Genomic DNA, 19,592 nt, shown 5'->3' on the forward strand with positions numbered 1-19,592 from the left:
GAACTCGTGATCAGTATTGCTGGACTGGACATTGAATCTATCAAGTCAAAATAGGTAGGTCAGACTACATGTTCAGTTGTAAAGCGCACCAGCAAGCGTTACGTTTGTTGCCAGTCTGTTCCAAGTTCCTGTGTTATATTGTATACCTTGTCAGAGATGAGTTGGAAAGGCATTGAATCTGCAATAAAAGGAATCAGAAAATTGTAATTATCAAAGGTGTTTAACCTTAGAAACGTGCTCCGGAACACAATTCAAATGCTCCAAAATGCTCGAGTCTGCATGCCTCATTGCAGGAAATGTTCTGGGTGGATGGCATGCATTGGGAAACAAGCTGTAAACCAATGTCGTGTGTCACATCTTGAAACCAGCCAAAAAACAGAACATCTGTTTTTCGGCTGGTGGGCGCTCGACTACTGTGCCCAGGAATGCAGGATTGAATGCTGGCCACTGTTTGATGGAGGCGAAAAACAAGGCGATCTCAATGCACATTAAAGAACCCCAGGTGGTTAAAATTTTCGGAGCCTACGGTGACTCTTACTTTGGGACCAGAAGGAGTTGGTATGAACCCGCTCGTCACCCTTGTTGGAATGCATGGCACATCCAGTGACCGTTGTCTAATCATGTTCTCTTCATATTGTTACGTCTGGTAACCACAAACGAAGACACTTGAACTAACTCTTAATTGGGCTGCAAAAGAACTAAGCAACTCAGCAGCGACAATAACAGCAAAGTGCTTAACTAAAAATGCCCACAGAATTCAGCAGCATTCAATGTAAAGTCTGCGAGAAACGATCTTGATAACCGGCACAAGGAAAGTCTGGAATGATACAGGAATAGTTGTACATTGCTGCGATCACTGCGGAAGTACCTTGGTGCATCTTGCGCTACAAAGAAAGCGATAAAGCCGCATCTCACGAGCATGGACAAGATTATTGTGTTCGACAATGAGCGATAAGGCTGCATGGAGGTGGCTGTTGAAAATGACAAAGCTTTCAATGGTTTTGGGCAACATATATGGAATATTGGGAATGGCATAAACATTGGCGCGTATGGCCTCTGTTTTAATTTGTGCACACATTGTTTATAATTACGAAGCTTTTGAGTTAGTCCTGCAGACATTTAAGTTTGCTGAAATTGGGCCCTACTTGGCAAAGGGGCCTGTTATTATTGCGGATGCATGCGACTATCCCATGTGCGGAAACTTTCACTTGTTCAGCAGCACAACCATTTGGCGACTCAAGAAAAAATGTAGGTTGGGGTTTGAATTAAGTCGCCAAATTAAAATCACTCTCTCTAGTACATGCCCTCTCTCATTCTTTCTTGAATAAACATAATCAGGACACCTTCAGCGATTTATGGATGCATTTTAAGAGCGCAGTACAAGGCTGCATTCGCAAATACATTCCCATAAAGTACAAGAAAGCACCTTGCCACAGTCCATGGGTTATTCAGGATATACAGTCAAACCCAGATATATCAAACTCGAAGGGGATCGCGAAATAGTTTGATATATCGATAATTCAATATACAGAAAGTGGCTTGAGAAGCCGCTTGTGATTGTGAAAAATATGGTATTTGTCGCGCAGTCAACCCACTCGCATAATGAACCCAATCCCAATTTCGCCCCCAAGAATTAAAAAAAAAAAAAAGCGTTCGGTGGCGCGTTCCTCCGTTTCGGTCGTCTCATCCACAGCTCATTTATTATTGGCAGCGTGCCAGATGCTGCGCAGCGATAACGCCACGACGTGTTTACCTTTTAACTACACTTTTCGTAGATCCTGTGGTAGCAGGGAGCGAACTTGGCAGAGTGCCCGTGTGGTGGCTTGATTGCACAAGCCATGGTTCGATTTATCGTCCCGCGCTTGGGGTGGGGCGGGCGTAGTCCACTGCTACAAAATCATTGCCAAGCGTGACAGCTGCAAATGCCGTTTGGAGTGAACAGTGCTAAAAGCCGGTGGCATGACCGCAGCCGACCGCGTGCCTTCGTTGATTCATAGATGCAAGAATAAACGACTCCCGTAAAAAAAAAAAAAAAAAAAACTGCGCCATAGCTTATGCTGCGCCACACATTCAGCCCGACAAGAACAACTCTCGCAAAAGAAAAAAAAAAAAATTGCCGCTTCTTAACCTCCGCAGCCGCCATAGCATACGTTCAGCCCAACGGCAAGAATAAAACGTTTTTTGCGTCCGCGGCCGCCGTAGCTATTTTTGCATGATGACAATCTTAGACCGGAATTCTTTTGCCCCAGATATGAGCTGCCGAGCCTCTTTATTACTGAACAAGGAATTTTTTCGTCACTTAGACATAAAAACGTCTACTGGTCCAGACAACATTCCTAACAACTTCCTATTTAGGCATGCGGAATAGTGCTCTAAATGTCTCTTATTAGTACTCAATGAAAGTCTGGAACAAGCTACCATTCCCAATGACTGGAAAAACGGCTAAGGTCATCTCCATTCACAAGTCCAGAGATATGACTAGTGTAAACAACTACAGGCCTATTTCGCTCCTCTGCACCGCTAGCAAGGTGATGGAACATTTCATTTTTAAGCATCTTTCTGGAGAATAATAATTTCCTTTTCTGAGGGACAGTTTGGCGTGGCCTATCCCTGGTCACTACCAATGATCCTATCACTTTTTTGGGTGGAAAAATCGATATACTTTTCTTCGACTTCAAAAAGGCGTTTGATTGGGTTTGTCACAAAAGTCTAATACTAAAGTTAAAAGTATACCACAAAATGAACAAATTTTGAGCCAGCTTGATTCATATTTGTCCGATCAACAGTATGTCTACGTAGCAAACTCGAATTCATCTGCCCCTGTATTATCCAGAGTACCTTGGCACACTTCTTTTTCTGATTTATATAAAGGATCTGTCTTTGAATTCCTCTGTACATTGCCGGTTCTTTGCTGATGACTGCATTGTGTACCAGAACTGCCCTGTGTTATATCTTTTGGCCACTGGTGCATGAATGCCTCTAAATGTGCGCGTATGATGGCCACTCACACCTAGAAAGGGGTGCAAAAGAAAGATTGATCTACAACTCTTACAATATCTCTGACCTTAGCTGGGCTCCCAAAGCTAGAAATGCACCGTTACAATATTATCAACAAACATGTCAGAATCCATTTTCACACTTACTAGCAATTTAACGAATAGTATATAAAAACGAGGGTGAAGCACTGTAAGGCAATTGTAATGCCACAAGTTAAAGCCAATGCCTAGAAATGTTGCCAAGCGGAACCAAGTTGTTGTCATCTATTGAATCTTTTGTAATGGCAGGGATACCGTATCTGTGTTTCTTGTAACGATGTTTCATATTTCTTTGCCGTCTAGGTGGATTTTCTTTCTGTGCATTTTGTATCTCAATCATGTGCCTCGTTCCCCTGCCATTAAAATGCAACTCGGCATGGTTTCAACAACATTTTAACCACTCTGACTGCCAAGAGGCAGTATAATGAATAATTTAATTTGAGATGTCATTATGCTGTTCAAGGTTTATGGTGAATTCCAATCGCAGAGCAGGAGCACTTCCAGAGCAATGTTTTCTGCTCCTTTCGGAGCAATTGTCTTCCAAACGCAGATCCGGAACACGGATCGCGTCTTCCAAACGCAGAACGGGAGCAATTGCCGAGCAAGGATCGCTCCGCGGAGCAGTCAAAACTGCTCCGCCGAAATCGGGGGAACCGACCGGAAGTTTGCGTGACGTGACTTTCCGAGCGACGCTTGCGCATGGGCTAGCTAGCGCATTCATTTCCGGTGGCTCGCCGCGCCGCTCCATAGCAGACGATCAGTATTTGCCGCCGCCATGGATGGTGATTCGCGTCGCGCTCTTGCGCTCGCTTTGCTTGAGGACAGCGAGTCGGAGAGCAGCAGTTCTGACTCATCTGTCGAAGAATCAAGAATCAACTATTTATATGTCCATCGTCCGTGTAAACTCAAAGCCGCGCACGTTACAGCTCAGCTCTGGAAGACTGCAAACATTCGGTACGTGAACCGAAGTTTTCTTCCATATTAAAGAAAGGGCTGAAGGAGTCTTACCGTGTGTGTCCGGGCTCGGCTCTTCGAGCAAGGAGGATATAATTGCGTAAACGGCTGGTGTAACCTCCATATCAAAGGGAAGAAAGGCTGCAGGCTTGCAAAGCAGACGACGCGAGCGCACGAAAAGCGCGGGCAAGTGCAAGGAATGATGGGTACTTTCTCCGTCTCCGTTTGCTCGCGAGCGCCACCTACTTGCTCCGGCCAGAGCAAGAGTATTCGAAACGCAGAGTCTGGGAGCGTGCTCTCCGCCGGATTGAGGCGTTCTGTGATGGAGCGTGCGCGCTGCTCCAGTTCTGCGATTGGAATTCGCCATTAGTCATGCGTTTGATTTGATGCTATGGTAGTTGAGTGCTTAATTGCCGGTCACGGTGGCTGTTTTTCAATGAAAGCAGAATTTGAGCTAAGTGTGTACCATTAAAAGCATGTTAATTGTTAAGACTGAATTTGGTGCGTGTCCATTGATATTCTTCTGTTTACTATGTTTACTATGAGAGCGACCCCATTCCTTCTCTTGGATTCGTGCCCACAATAAAAAACGTAATGGTCGCCGGAGTTAAATTCTCCCATTCCGGTCCACTTGAGCTCGCTGAAAGGGTGATCCAAGGTCACCCTTTCAACATAACAGTTATTCAAGTCTATGCACCGACCACTGCTGCTGAAGAAGCTGACGTTGAGAGATTTTATGCGGACCTACAATGCCTTTTAGACCGCACCCCATCATCAGACGTCGTTTTTCTCATAGGAGACTGGAATGCTAAGGTCGGGAGTGAAGAAATATCCGGAATTACAGGCAAGTTCGGTCTTGGTGAGCCAAATGAAGCTGGGCAGAGGCTAGTAGAGTTCTGTCAAGAAAACAACCTGACCATAGCGAATACTCATTTTCAACAGCACAAGAGGCGCCTGTACACATGGATTTCACCGGATGGTCTGTACAGGAATCAGATCGATTATATTATTTGCCGGCAGAGATGGAGAAGCGCTATACAAGCAGTAAAAACAAGGCCTGGGGCCGATTGTGGCACCGATCATCAGCTTCTTGTTGCCAAAATTAAGCTTCGATTGAGGAAAACGCAGAAAACTAGAAGGCCTTTCAGGTATGATCTGGATCAGATTCCATTAGAATATGCTGTGGAAGTGAGGAATCGATTTCAAGAATTAGATCTAGAAGACAAAGAGCCCGAAGAGATGTGGACTGATGTTCGTGATATAATACAAGAAGTTGCTACTAAGGTAGTTCCAAAGCAAAAGAAATGCAAAAAAGCAAACTGGTTATCTGAAGAGGCTTTGCAAATAGCTGAGGAAAGGAGGATGGCAAAAGGTATGGGGGAAAGAGAAAGATACAAGGTTCTCAATGCAGATTTTCAGAAAATAGCAAGGAGAGATAAGAATGCCTTCCTGAACATACAGTGTCAAGCAGTTGAGGACATCTGTATAAGACAATCAAAGATATCAAAGGAAGCTTCTGTGCTAAGCTGGGCGTGATAAAGGACAAACGAGGCAAGGAACTCACTGAAGCCTCAGAGATAAAGAAGAGGTGGCAGAAATACACAGAAGAACTGTACAAGAAGGACCCGGATGTGCAAACCCAACATAGGACGGTTGTGATTACTGATCTCGAGCCGGGCATCCTGAAGAGTGAAGTTGAATGGGCCTTAGCCAGCCTTGCTAAGAACAAAGCTAGCGGAATTGATGGTATTCCAGCTGAGTTGCTTCAAAACCTCAACCACGACGCTGATAACACACTGCATACATTATGTCAAAAGATTTGGACAACCCTGCAGTGGCCACAGGATTGGAGGAGGTCAGTTTACATCCCCATTCCAAAGAAAGGCAGTGCCAAAGATTGTTCCAACTACCGCACGATCGCGCTTATTTCGCATGCTAGCAAGGTGCTGTTCGCCCCACCGGGGGGGTGCAGTGGTAAGACGCCCGACTACTGTGCCAGAGTACCCGGGTTCGAACCCGACCTCGGCGGCTGCGTTTCGATGGAGGCGAAACGGAGTGGCGTCCGTGTGCTGTGCGATGTCAGTGCACGTTAAAGAACCCCAGGTGGTCGAAATTTCCGAAGTCCTCCACTACGGCGTCTCTCATAGCCTTAGTCGCTTTGGGACGTTAAACCCCACAAACCAACCAAGGTGATGTTAAAAATCCTGCAAGGTAGGCTGCAGCAGTATGTGGATCGGGAGCTTCCGGACGTGCAAGCTGGGTTTCGCAAGGGCAGAGGAACTAGAGACCAAATTGCCAACCTTCGCTGGATCATGGAAAAAGCAAGAGAGTTCCAGAAACCCATTTACTTATGCTTTATTGATTATGCGAAAGCGTTTGACTGCGTAGATCACAGCAGATTGTGGCAAGCTCTCCAAGAGATGGGAGTTCCAATTCACCTCATCTGTCTCCTCAGGAACCTTTATGAAGGGCAAGAGGCCACAGTCAGAACTGGGCATGGTCTTACTGATTGGTTTCCGATTGAGAAAGGGGTGAGGCAAGGCTGCATACTGTCGCCCTGCCTATTTAACCTATATGCAGAGTGCATCATGAGGAAGGCCGGTCTGGACGAGTCTTCAGCTGGAGTGAAGGTTGCTGGAAAACGTATCAACAACCTTAGATATGCGGATGATACCACTTTAATGGCAGAAAGTGAAGTGGAACTCAAGAGACTTCTGATGCGCGTACAAGAAGAGAGTGAGAAGTTTGGGCTTAAACTGAACATTAAAAAGACGAAGATCATGGCGTCTTGCCCTATCAAGTCCTGGAGCATCAATGGACAAGAACTGGAAGCTGTGACAGATTTTCTGTTCTTGGGCGCCAAGATTACCTCGGAAGGAGACTGCAGCCATGAAATTAGGAGACGCCTGCTTCTGGGAAAGAGAACAATGGTTAGCCTTGACCGCCTAGTATAGAGCAGAGACATTAGTCTGCCAACCAAGCTCCGTATAACCCGTGCTATGGTCTTTCCAGTTGTGATGTATGGATGCGAGAGTTGGACTGTGAAAAAGGCTGACCGCCGAAGAATTGACGCGTTTGAATTGTGGTGCTGGCGAAGACTCTTAAGAGTTCCTTGGACTGCCAGAAGATCAAATCAGTCGATATTGTCGACCATAAACCCTGACTGCTCATTGGAGGGTCAAATTCTAAAGTTAAAGCTCAGCTACTTTGGTCATCTGATGAGAAGAGAGGAGTCGCTGGAGAAAGATTTGATGTTGGGAAAGGTTGAGGGTCGCCGGGGAAGGGGTAGGCAGCGAACGCGATGGTTAGATGGCATTCTCGAGGCATTGCAGAGGAAGCTATGTGATGTTAAGAAGATAGTGAGAGACCGGAAAGCGTGGCGTGACATGGTCCATAGGGTCACGAAGAGTCGGACACGACTGAACGCCTGAACTGAACTGAACCATTGATATTCATGGTGTGTGTCCATTGATATTAATGGTGCTTCCTTCTTGGTACATAAGAGCATTTAGATGTGAAGATTGTCTTATTGCGATGCAGTTGACAAAGGGTAAAAGTTAAACATGTTCCAAACTGTTCTTCCACACCTGTAAAGCGCATCAAGCAGCCCTATGATGCACTGGGTGATTTGCTCAAGAGTTGGATAGCATTGAGCGTGCAAAACTTATTTATACGTCTCTTAGCTGGTATATTTGAACACGGGTCCTGTTGTTGTATAAATGGCTAAAGAGTTGCAGGCATGCGTGGTGGAGCTGTTTGTGACACGTTGGCTTAACCCCACAATTCTCTCTTGCAGCTATCCTACTACAACATCCAGATGCATGCCATCTCAGACTTGCAAGATGGCCTGCAGCTGCTGAACCTTGTTTCCCCTCTGTGAGTGGCTTTTGTCTCTTTCTGTATGTGGCACAGTGAAGTGGTCTTATCTTACCATCCTGAGAGCGACATTCAAGAGTGTTGTTTATAGCTATTGACGCATTTGCAAGCCCCGCTGTTTTGGCATGAGGAATTGGACCAGCAGCCCTTGTTGGATGCGGGCCATTGCATATTTGCACAAACTTCTTTACAGAGTTTGTTCAAGCAGCACCGGACATGTTTGTATGCAAACATTATAGTAACATCAGCTTTGTAACACGGTGCGAACATGAAACTTTTTAAGTAACAAGTACACATCATTTCAACTGGCAGGAATTTGCGACACTAAGCCTGGCTAAGCATTCTGATGGTATGTCTAATCTCGTGCAGGCCGAAGCAATTCTCGACCTATCATATTTCGAAAGCAGTGCTTCTGAAATGAGAGCTACTCTTGCGCCCAGTTTTGGAATGGCCATGATTGGACTGGCTGGACGGATATGCCTCCGACCTCACAGGTCAAAGTAGAAATATGTCTGAGCCTTCGCTGAAATACCCCGTTGCATTTGCACATTGAGTGAAATAAATGTTCACAAGGAGCGCAGCTGTACATGGAAAAGCAGATATTGAGCACTACAACAGAGATGAACCACATGTGCAGACTCTCAACTATTTTTATTTTGGACGAACAGAAGGAATATGTAAAGAGAAACCACATAACAAAAGCACCTGCACCAATCGCAAGCAAGATATGGTGTTGTCCAGATTTGTTTATTGATACTGCCAGTCGTAAACAAGGTCAATACGAATGCATGTAATTAAAGAACTTGCAGCCACAAGTATACATTTCTAGAAAAATCAATTCGAAAAATGACAAAGCCATTCTGCTCTGCAGATACAGACTTAGGTAAAACACTGTTCACCGAAATCGCAATAAGCGAACGTTATGAAAAACAAAAAGTGACAGGGGTATCTAATCGAGTATGTGACAAAAATGTTCAGGGAGAAAAGGGCACAAAGCTAGATGCTGCACTGTTACTTGTGCTGCATTTCTTTGGAAAGTCTTTTAAGAGCATCTCGCTCATTCCAAACTGTTCCTCGCGAGGCATTTTAATGTTCCTATAACCGTGAAAATTTAAGTGGTATTTACCTTAGCCATTGAGCAGGAGTCACTGTTAAGATATTGCAAACTATTTGAATCCTTCTAATGAGGTAACTCTTTTATGTATTAAAAGGAGCCAGCTTTGAGCTTTTATTTGCAATATCAAAGTGAGACGTGGTATGTAACTTTCCTCATTGAGGATATCCGGACAATCTTCATAGTTTCTTTTGGCAGCTGCAATAATGCTAGCAGTGAGCCTTGGATGTCAAGCAGTCTGGTTTTTGCAGTGATGCCAAGAGAAGGCGTCCCATCAACTGGTGTCCACCATTGTTCTCTGCCTGCTGTAAAAATGTATATGGCAGCCTAATAGGGATGGTTGCATGGTCACTGTTATCAGGATGTGATGGATGTCACACGGATACAAATTGGCAAAGTCCTCACTGAAATTACTGCAATAGCCAGCTGTGAATCTAGATGACACTGGGTGCTCGGCAAATGGTCCATTTACACTGGTGGGTCATCCTTTGGCTCGGGTGGCTTCCCGCTTGCTTTAGTTGTCTTGTCTGTGGTTGAAGAACGCATACAACCCCAAAATAAGGAAAAATGCTTTAAGGGGGTGTTGAAAACTTCATTTTATTTTTCAACATATCTTGTTGAAAATTTAGCTTGGAAATGCAAAATAGAATGCTGATTTCAAATATGCATTTAGATTTTAAAGATATCATCTTGAGGAGGAGATAACAGTAATATCATCATCATCACCAGCCTGACTATACCCACTGCAGGGCGAAGGCCTCTCCCATATTTCTCTAATTAACCCGGTTCTGTGCTAGCTGCATCCACTTGACCCGTGCGAACTTCTTAACCTCAGCCGTCCCCCTAACTTTCTGCCACCCCCTGCTATGCTTTCCTTCTCTTGGAATCCAGTTTGTTACCCTAACCGACCATCGGTTATCCGCAAAGGTGGAAGAATGGGCTAGTTGGTAAATCATCTTGGAAAGCAAACTAGCGCACTTCAAAACAAAGACACAGGAAGGGAACGACAACACAGCGCTGTGTTGTCGTTCCCTTCCTGTGTCTTTGTTTTGAAGTGCGCTAGTTTGCTTTGCAACATCGGTTATCCTCTCTTCGCACTGTATGTCCTGCCCATGCCCATTTCTTCTTCTTGAGTTTCACTAGAATGTCAGTAACTTGAGTTATTTCTCTGACCCACTCTGCACGCTTCCTATCTCTTAATGTTACCCCTACCATTTTTTGTTCCATAGCCCTCTGCATTGTCCTCAACTTAAGTAGAACCTTCTTGGTTAGCCTCCACGTTTCAGCCCCATAGGTGAGTAATAGTAACAGTAATATAACTATTCTAATTAGGTCACTTCTTACAGGCTATTATGTAATTTATAATTAAATGTAATTTCTAATTTCTAATTAATTCTTTTAGTAACATGCAGACATTTCAAAAGGTCCCGCGCACATCCTAAACCTTTCTTTTTTCTCAATTATGGTATATTAGCGATTACAGTTGTGCCCCGTTAATGACCCCCGTTAATATGGACGACCCGAATTATGGACAGTTTTTCTGGGGACGAAACCTTTTCATTGTATTTATGCCTCGTTAATATGGGAACTCGCTGTCTGGACGGGGAAGAATGCACACGGCCCACTTGGACCCAGTATTTTTGTCTCATTAATATGGACAGTGCTAGAAAAAAAGCAGAGGGCGCCACCCGCAAACCTACGCGACAGCCGATACGGCGGGATGCCTGAGCGAGTCCTGTGGGGTTGCAAAGAACCAAAGCGGGCGTGTCGCCGTTTTAGTGGGGGGGAGGGGAGCGCAAGAGCGGAGACGAACGTACACAGCAAACTCAGAATCAGCGTAAGAAAGACCCCGAAAGGGGGGAACCAGGAGATTTCTGGGTGCAGCGGAAGTGCCGCCACAGTCGGGGAAAACAGCAACATGTGGTTGCAATAAATTCTGCTGAACGTGTACAGAGAGGCCGGTAGAAGCGTATGAAAGAAAAATTGCAGGAAGAAAGACAAGTGCCTACAGTGGCGGTGGAAACTGAAGTTTTCTTTCCCAAAGCACAATGTGAGTTCCATGAAGCCGTTAATGCTTTTCGGTGAGAGTTACGACACACTCACAAAGTAGAGCGACAAAAGAAAGGCAACGTACGAACACGCAACTGGGAAACTCAAAATAACGGCTTGAGGGGCTAGTTGGTGCTGCATCGTATTCAGAAATGTGGCGCAACAAACACAAACACAAGAGAAGATACACAACACACGCGCACACTACCAACTGTAATAAGAATCTGAAAACACTTCCTCTTCACCACTCCTCCTCTTCTACACTCAGGTACATCTCATCTTCCTCTTCTTTGCCAAGGGGATAGTGGCACTTTCTTCCTCGCAGACCATAAACATCATCCAAACATGGCAGTCACCAATCTCATTTTCCTCTTCTTCTCTTCTTCCTCTTCTTTGCCAAGGGGATAGTGGCACTTTCTTCCTCGCAGACCATAACATGGCAGTCCAAACATGGCAGTCACAAATTCTACACTGTCTTGTTACTCCACACCTCTGCTTTGTCCAGTAACTCGTACCACGCTGTACAAGCAAATATCACCACATAGTCACATAGTCATACACTAAAAACCACCGCCACACATATACAGTAGGACATGTCCATCCACACCACATAACTTGTGTAGTCCCTATGTATTGAAAAACTTAAACCTGCCAACGTCTACGAAGCCACGAAGCCCATGTACTTGAGGGAAAAAGATTCTTTAAACTACCATGGCCCCAAAACGTAAGAGGAGTCCAAGAATAACAGCTTTAGGCCAAGAATAACAGCTTGAGGCCCGATAATAATCTCGTTCTTTGCATTACTCAGGAGGATTGCTCAATAAAAGTAAATTCTTTTCTACGTAAACTCAACGAAGCTTCACTAATACATCTGTCTTCTTCTGTATCCAGTACGCCTCTAAAATTTCGCGCGCCATCTTATCCCGACTCTTTCCTAAAATGTTAAGCCTGCTAAACAACGGCTCACACTTGCACTTCTGACAGTGCAGGGGTAAATTTGACCCCTTGCCATTTTCTATGGACTTCTCGTGTTCCCTCATTCTATCATTGATACATTTTCCAGTTTGCCCTATACATACTTTACCGCACGTCAGAGGAACCTCATAAATCACTCCCACCCGACATCCATTAAAACTCTTTACATGCTTCTTATCGCATTGTCCTTTCTTTTTCCTCCTTATTAATGCACATAACCCACCCAGTTTTTTGGGGGCAGAAAACACAACTGGCACCTCAAACCTACTTGCCACCTTTTTCAGGCAGTGTGCAACACTATGTATATAGGGGATCACTTGTGGTCGTTTATTTCTCAACATATCTGCCATTCTTTTTTTCCCTTTCATTTTCTGAAGCAGAGACTCTGCCACCCCACATATAATCATAACCGGGAAACCAGCCACCTCAAGTCTTTGTAATTGATTATTGAAGCTTTCCTTTGCCATATGTACACATGATTTTAACAAGGCCGACTCCAAACAAAGGGAAGCTATCCCTCTTTTAACAGTCTTTGAATGGGCTGATCCATATGGAAGTAGCTCTTTTTTAGCCCTGGGAAAATACTTCCAACACACTTCCCCATTACAAATTTTCATATTTAAATCAAGAAACTGCAATTTGTTGTCCACCGGTAGCTCATGAGTAAACGTAAGTCCTTTTCCTTGTAGCTTAAAAATAGAAAGCACACTTTCCACACTTTGATAAACGTAAGTCCTTTTCCTTGTTTGTGTTTGTTGCGCCACATTTCTGAATACGACGCAACCGGGACCGGGCGTCCCGTCCTGGGTGCACTTCTTTCTCATGCTCCTGTTTTTCGTCCCTGTTGCGCTGCCGCACTGCCACATTCTGCACACCAGGCGGTCCGCATGTCGGCTTCGCTTTGAGTCAACGATGCGGCCTTGACAAGGTCTGAGCTCTTTGTAGTCAGCTAGTCGTCGTTCTAAACTGCACTTCAGCTTGCAGAGTTTGTTTTATAGGAACACATAGAAACGGCGCCAAGAAGATGGGATGTTCGATAGCCCTCTGCATATCATCATCATCATAATCATCATCATCATCAGCCTGATTATACCCACTGCAGGGCGAAGGCCTCTCCCATATTTCTCCACTTAACCCGGTTCTGTGCTAGCTGCATCCACTTGACCCCTGCGAACTTCTTAATCTCATCCGCCCACCTAACTTTCTGCCGCCCCCTGCTACGCTTTCTGCATAGCAGCTTGCCAACTTGACTCCCTTGCTTCCTTACGGAAGCAGTACAAGGCAAAAAAAGAATCAGAAGAACGGAAAGGCAGAAAGGTTAACAAGGTAAAAAGTGCAAAGCATCAGGAGCCTGTAACCCTCAACTTGAGTCTGGCTTTTGGCATGGCGGGAGTTAAATGCAAAAGAACAGAGCTGAACGTAGGCGTGAAGAAATCTGTGAATACAAGCGGCAAAAGCCATCTCAGTCAATCCAAGCCTTGAGGGACTAGTATCGACAGCTCAGCTTGTTCCTCGCCTCAGGAACTTAGCTACTTAGCGGCTACTTTGCTCAGTGACGAGGTCATTTTGGAAGTGGTGGTGAGCAGAAAATCGGACGCTGATGCTCGAAACTTCGACCAACACAAAGCCTACCATCAGGGGTGTCATGGTACGTGAGTCGCTTCAGACTGCGCTACAATTTTTCGAAGACAATAATTACAAGGATAATGCACTCAAACTTGCCGGTGTTCTGTGAAATTGAGTCCAGTGCACACCGTTATGTACAAAAGCAGTCATTAATTACAATTCTTTTTTCTCAACAAAATCCTTTGTTTTTATTCATGACTCGTTATTATGGATGACTCGCTTTATGGACAGTTTTGGTCGAAAACCAAAGTGTCCATATTGAAAAATTTATTTCCAGTAATATACAGGAAATGGGCCTCGGGCGAAAAGCTACAGCGATAGCTTGAGAGATGCCCGAGGCCCAGTAATGACAGAGCAACAGGACGTGTGACGTTAAGGCGAAGATATACATATATAACATGAAAATTATGAAGCACAGAAAGAGCACATATATACAAATGAAACAGCAAGTTAAAATACAGCACAGTAAATTAACGACGCACAATAGTGTAACAGTATGCACGAAATATGGTAAAACATAATGAAAATGAAGTGACTATTTTTTTAATAATGTTTAAGGCAAGGAACGGAAAGTACAGAGAGACAGTGCGGAATTGATAAAATATAGCTTAAAGTCCTTAATTGATGCGGTAAAGATGTTTGGGTTGTGTATGCTATAATGATTTAATATGCATGGTAAAGTAAAACGAAGGCTCTGGTTACCGTATAACGTCCTCGTTCGAGGAACGTCCCATATTTGTTTACTTCTGGTGTGAAAGGGTTTCTTCAAGAAGTCAGTTAAGCATATAGGTGACAATTTAAGGTAGTGAAGTAAACGATACTCAAACATGGCATGCACACGATGAATCCTATATTTCGGAAATAATGTTTCGGAAACCAGCGATCAGTCTAATTGCCTTCTTTTGGAGACCGAGTATGATGTTTAGATTTGTTTTGGATGTTGTACCCCAAACGAGGTGACAGTAGTTTATGTGCGATTGAATTAAAGCGTGATAAATAAGGAGCTTATGCTTTGGGAAAAATTCGTTGCTCAGTCTCGAGAGGAAACCAACAGATCTAGTGAGCTTGCTTTCAATATACATTATATGGTCAGACCACCTCATGCGAGAGTCGAATACAACACCGAGTGATTTGAACTTGTCTACAATTTCAATAATGTTATTTTCTAGATGCAGAGTACTGTTTACTGTAATATCCTGGCTAAGGGGACGAAAAAAGACTGCTTTGGTCTTGTTAGAGTTAACTACCAAACCATTAGCTGTGGACCATTTGTGGAGAGCACAAAGAACCAGATTTGCACTATTGATTAGTTCATCGGCAGAAGATCCCCTAAGAAACAAGCTTGTGTCGTCAGCGTACTGAATACAACTTGTATGATAAGCTATGCTCGGAAGGTCGTTAGCATATACATTAAAGAGGAACGGTCCAAGAAGGCTACTTTGCGGACACCACATTCAATGAGAAGGGAGCTAGACTTGTGATTATCGACCGAAACGACCTGCTGGCGCATGTTTAAATAAGAAAGAAAGAGTTGGAGGGAAAGACCACGGACACCATAGCTTTCAAGTTTACAGAGTAGTATTTCATGATTAAGAAGGTCGAAAGCTTTGGTAAAGTCGATGAAAATACCAAGGGTCAAACTTTTAGCTTCGATATTATTTAAAATAATTTCCTTTTGCAAGAGTAAAGCAGATTCCGTGGACTTGCCCTTTCGAAATCCAAACTGACTGGCATTTATTAAGGCATGTTTAGAAAAGAACCCATCGATTCTCTTGAGCATTACTTTTTCAAGAGCCTTTGAAAAAACAGGGAGAATAGAAATTGGCCTATAGTTGGTCATCTTATTTCTATCGCCTCCTTTGAAAATAACAGTTACGTTTGCATATTTCATTCGTGCAGGAAAAATTCCTGACGTAGCTTAAGCATGGTGCTAAGAGATCCGAAACAAATTTAACTGGTTTAATTTGGAAGCCATCGAAATCGGTGCAACTTGTAGCTTTTAGGTTCATTATAACGCTAAAAACTTCCTCGCTGGTCGTTAAATGAAACACAAAAGTCTCTAAACCTGTATTTTGGAGATACCGAAGGGCTTCGACCGCGGAACCACTCGGTCTAAAGCTTGTGAAGAAGTCATTGATTTTTTCTGCCAGCAAAGAGCGGGAATAGGGCAAGCCATTGATCACAAGCTGACCTAAGTGCGTATTTTTGTTCTTGTTTAGAAACGATTCATTTAAAAGTTTCCAGAATGCTTTCGGACCTTCCCTGCTAGTGAGGATACGTGATTGATAGGCATATTTAGATCTTCGCAGTTCGTTGGTTAACTTGTTGCGGTGTTTTTTGAAAGCTGTAAGGTGATCAGGGTTCCGAGTGGACATAAAGCGTTTGAAGAGCCTAGACTTATGTTTCATCATTTTGACGTGTGTTGGAGTCACCCAAGGTTTACGGAGTTTCGTGTTTGATTTCTTTGTTTTCCAGGGAAAACACCTATTGTAAATGTCTTTCAAAGTACTTAAAAAGAGCTCATAAGATTCATCAACGGAAGAACAGGCAAAAACACAGTTCCAATCTGCAACGCGTACAGATTTGCGAAATCGGGCAAGTGTCACATCAGTTATACATTGATAAGCAAAACTATTTGGTTGTGCGTAACTTGGTGAGCAGCCATGTGGCACGGATACGAAAACTGCACAGTGGTCACTAAGGTCACAAGCAATAGTACCAGCAGAAATGACGGGGGAGACAATGTCTACTATAAAAAGGTCAATTGTACTGATTGACGAGGCACGACTGTATACTAAATTTTGGCTTATTACTGCCAACTCTGGTATTTTTATTTGCATGAATTCCCTCAGCTTTAGCATGTGTGGTGGATCTTTTGAAATGTGTGCATGTTCCTTAACTTTCTTAATGAGAAATTACCATAATGGCCTGTAAAAAACGGACATTTGAAGTCTAGATGCATATTTGAAATCGGCATTCTATTCTGCACTTGCATACTAAGTTGCAACAAGATATGCTTACAAATAAAGTTTTCAAGGCCCTCATTCCTTAAGACATAGCCTTTCGGATCCCTGCGGGTCTCTCGATCCATAGCTGGGGTCGCCATCTATGGTAGTTTGCGTGGAGTTTCCTGAAGACCACTTCAGCCACTATGGGCACTCTAATGGTGAATTCCAATCACAGACAGAGCGCCCGAATCCGGCGGAGAGCATGTGTTCAGACTCTGTGTTTCAAACACTTGTGCTCCGGCCGGAGCAAATAGGTGGCGCTCGCGAACTGACTGAGGAAAAACCCGTCATTCCTTGCGCAGACGGGCCATATTGTCTGTTTTCAAACCTGTAATGTATCTAAGTTGCTCCTGCTGGTTCTTGAGATGTTGACATCAACAATCTACGCGATAATTTCATTCATGGTCGCACAGTCAAACGCGGCTGCACACGGTAAGAGTTCCTCGGCAGTTTTTCGAATAAAACAGTCGCAGTGCACCATTTTTAGCCGCCCAAAGCATAGCAGTAATTGAATGGCTTGAAGTTTACGAAATCGAAGCACGTGCAGACAGTTTTGCTGTCGCCCTTTGAAATGAGGATGCTCTCCCCAAGAAAGAGCACTAGTTCACAACAGGAATTTGCATCAAAAATGGCGGCAAGTACTGATGATCTGCTAAAAAGCACGGAGGGCAGAGCCTGCGCGGCCGAGACGACAAGCGAGCGAAAATGAAGAGCGCCGCTGAAGGCGTACATCAGGCAAAACTCCAGCTGATTTCGACGGAGCACTTTTGACTGCTCCACAGAGCGACCTTGGCTCCCTATCTGTGCTTGAAAGACGCGATCCGTGTTCCAGATCTGCATTTGGAACACAGTTGCTCCGAAAAGAGCAGCAAACGTTGCTCTGGAAGTGCTCCAGCCCTGCGATTGGAATTCACCATAAGCATCATTGGCTAAAGTGCTACCCACTGCAGAACTGCAACTTTTGACCAAAAAACAATGCTAAAATAAATATTCTACTGTCAGAATGTCCTAACATGCATTATCCTGGCTATAAGTTGCAAACATGTGAGCAAAAAGGCGTGTTGGTGTAAAATTTGTCCATAATAAGAGATGGCTTTCTCACCTATTGGCTAAGTGTGGGTCTGCAGAGGGTGTCACACCTTAACTGTCTAGAAATGGACTGATGAACAAATGAATGAGGGTGAAAAAATGTGCAGTTTTGTTGATGTGGAGTAATTATTTAATTAGAGCTAAAAAATTTATGTATAAATTGTGCAAAAAACGTGGGAATTAACAAACGAAAAAGAACCAAAAGAGAAAAAAGAAAGAGTAGAAAGAAAAAAGCTTCGTCTTTAAGAGTAAGAGTTCAACATGACAGTGTTTAAACCCCAATGCTTTGAAGATGATGGTTGGATGTATAAGCCTTTAACCCTCTCGCTGTCACGAACATACCAGTATGTTTTTGCGCTTCCCCCACACAGTGTCACTGATGTACCGGTACATTCTCTATGATGCATTCAAAACTTCGCGCCTGAGCGTGAAGCTAGAGCACTTGGACAGGCTGCGCCATCTTGTCAAATCTTTCTACAATTTCATATTTTTGCCCCGCTTTGTGTTGGTACATATATTCTGAAGAGTATGGAGCAACCATGCCCACCCCCGCCACCTTCTGTTCTGGGGGGCGCGCACTACTCTACCATGCTCAGTGATCATGCGGTGCGCGTTTCACGGTACGTGCGTGCGGTTACGGGTTGAAGGGGTTCTCTGCCATCTGCCGCTGGATTGCAGGTTTTTATTTTTATCCTGTTGGCATGTCTGCTATGACGCGTTACATTCAGAGGCTCACGCCATCGCCTCTCCGATAGGTCGACACATGACTTGATCGCTGCTTTCGTTCTCTCTTGCTGCTCCCTTGCTTGCAGCTAGCAGCAACAAAGGAGGTTGCTTTAGCCTCTTTCTCCCTCTCCTCCATCCCTCTCCTTTCTCCATCTCCCTCTTTCATCTTGACTTCACAACGTGCCATTTATCTCCGTTGTGCGGGCCACCAAAAGTGCGCCTTTGCTGCGTGCGGTTACTTTCGGATGGCTGACTGCACGGGACCTTCGACTGCGGACTGGAGCGATGGCTCTTTTGAGTATAAATACGAGTCTAGCTCGGATTCGATCTCTCAAGAAGTATCGAGCAGTTTTTTCTTATATTATCCTCATTTATCTAATTTATAATCAGGCTGATTATAAATGAGGAGCAGCGGTGGCGTAGCGGTAGAACATCCGCCTCGCATGCAAGAGGACCGAGGCTCAAATCCCGGTGCCGCGCAATTCTCCACCGGATGAAAAAAAATAAAAAATCCGCGTGTCGATGGAATTGCATATACAAGTTTGGGGTGCGACCTGATGCCGGTGAACACCTCCGGCAACGCACTCCCTCACCAGAACAGGAGTTGGCCACCCTGGTGCAGTAATTGGCCACAACCTCCTATGATAAGCTCCATAAAACCCCGGCCCTCAGTCACCAGCGGCTGCGGAACAACTGACCACGGCGGCGGTCAGACCTGTGACGCAGCAGGGGGTGCTAAGAAAGCCTGGCTCCGCTGGACAGGCCGCCATTGGAAATTGACCCTGGCAACGTTTAATGCTAGAACCCTAGCTAGTGAAGCTAGTTTAGCAGTGCTGTTAGAGGAACTAGAGGGCATGAAATGGGATGTCATAGGGCTTAGTGAGGTTAGGAGGCCGAATGAGGCATATACTGTACTGAAGGATGGGCATGTACTGTGTTATCGAGGTTTACCAGAGAGGCGACAACTAGGAGTAGGTTTCCTTGTCAATAAGTATATAGCGGGTAATATAGATGAATTCTATAGCATTAATGAGAGGGTTGCAGGCATCGTAATTAGGCTTAATAAGCGGTATAAACTGAAGGTTGTACAGGCCTATGCACCTACATGTAGTTATGATGACCAGGCAGTTGAAAGCTTCT

General features: G+C 44.4%; 1 protein-coding gene across 4 annotated transcripts in view; it reads left to right on the plus strand.

Annotated features, from left to right (window-relative positions):
* The window catches only part of LOC146187532 (uncharacterized), a 291,822-nt gene that overhangs the window by 21,523 nt on the left and 250,707 nt on the right, over positions 1-19,592 (plus strand). For all 4 annotated transcript variants that reach the window (XM_084607738.1, XM_084607739.1, XM_084607740.1 and 1 more), the window contains exon 2: positions 7,786-7,865. In XM_084607738.1, the coding sequence (XP_084463864.1) occupies positions 7,786-7,865 (80 nt within the window). The remainder of the gene's footprint in view (positions 1-7,785; positions 7,866-19,592) is intronic.

This window comes from Amblyomma maculatum, chromosome 6, assembly GCF_055883805.1.
Source record: "Amblyomma maculatum isolate TAMU_Amacu chromosome 6, ASM5588380v1, whole genome shotgun sequence".
In the NCBI taxonomy this organism is placed as follows: domain Eukaryota; kingdom Metazoa; phylum Arthropoda; class Arachnida; order Ixodida; family Ixodidae; genus Amblyomma; species Amblyomma maculatum.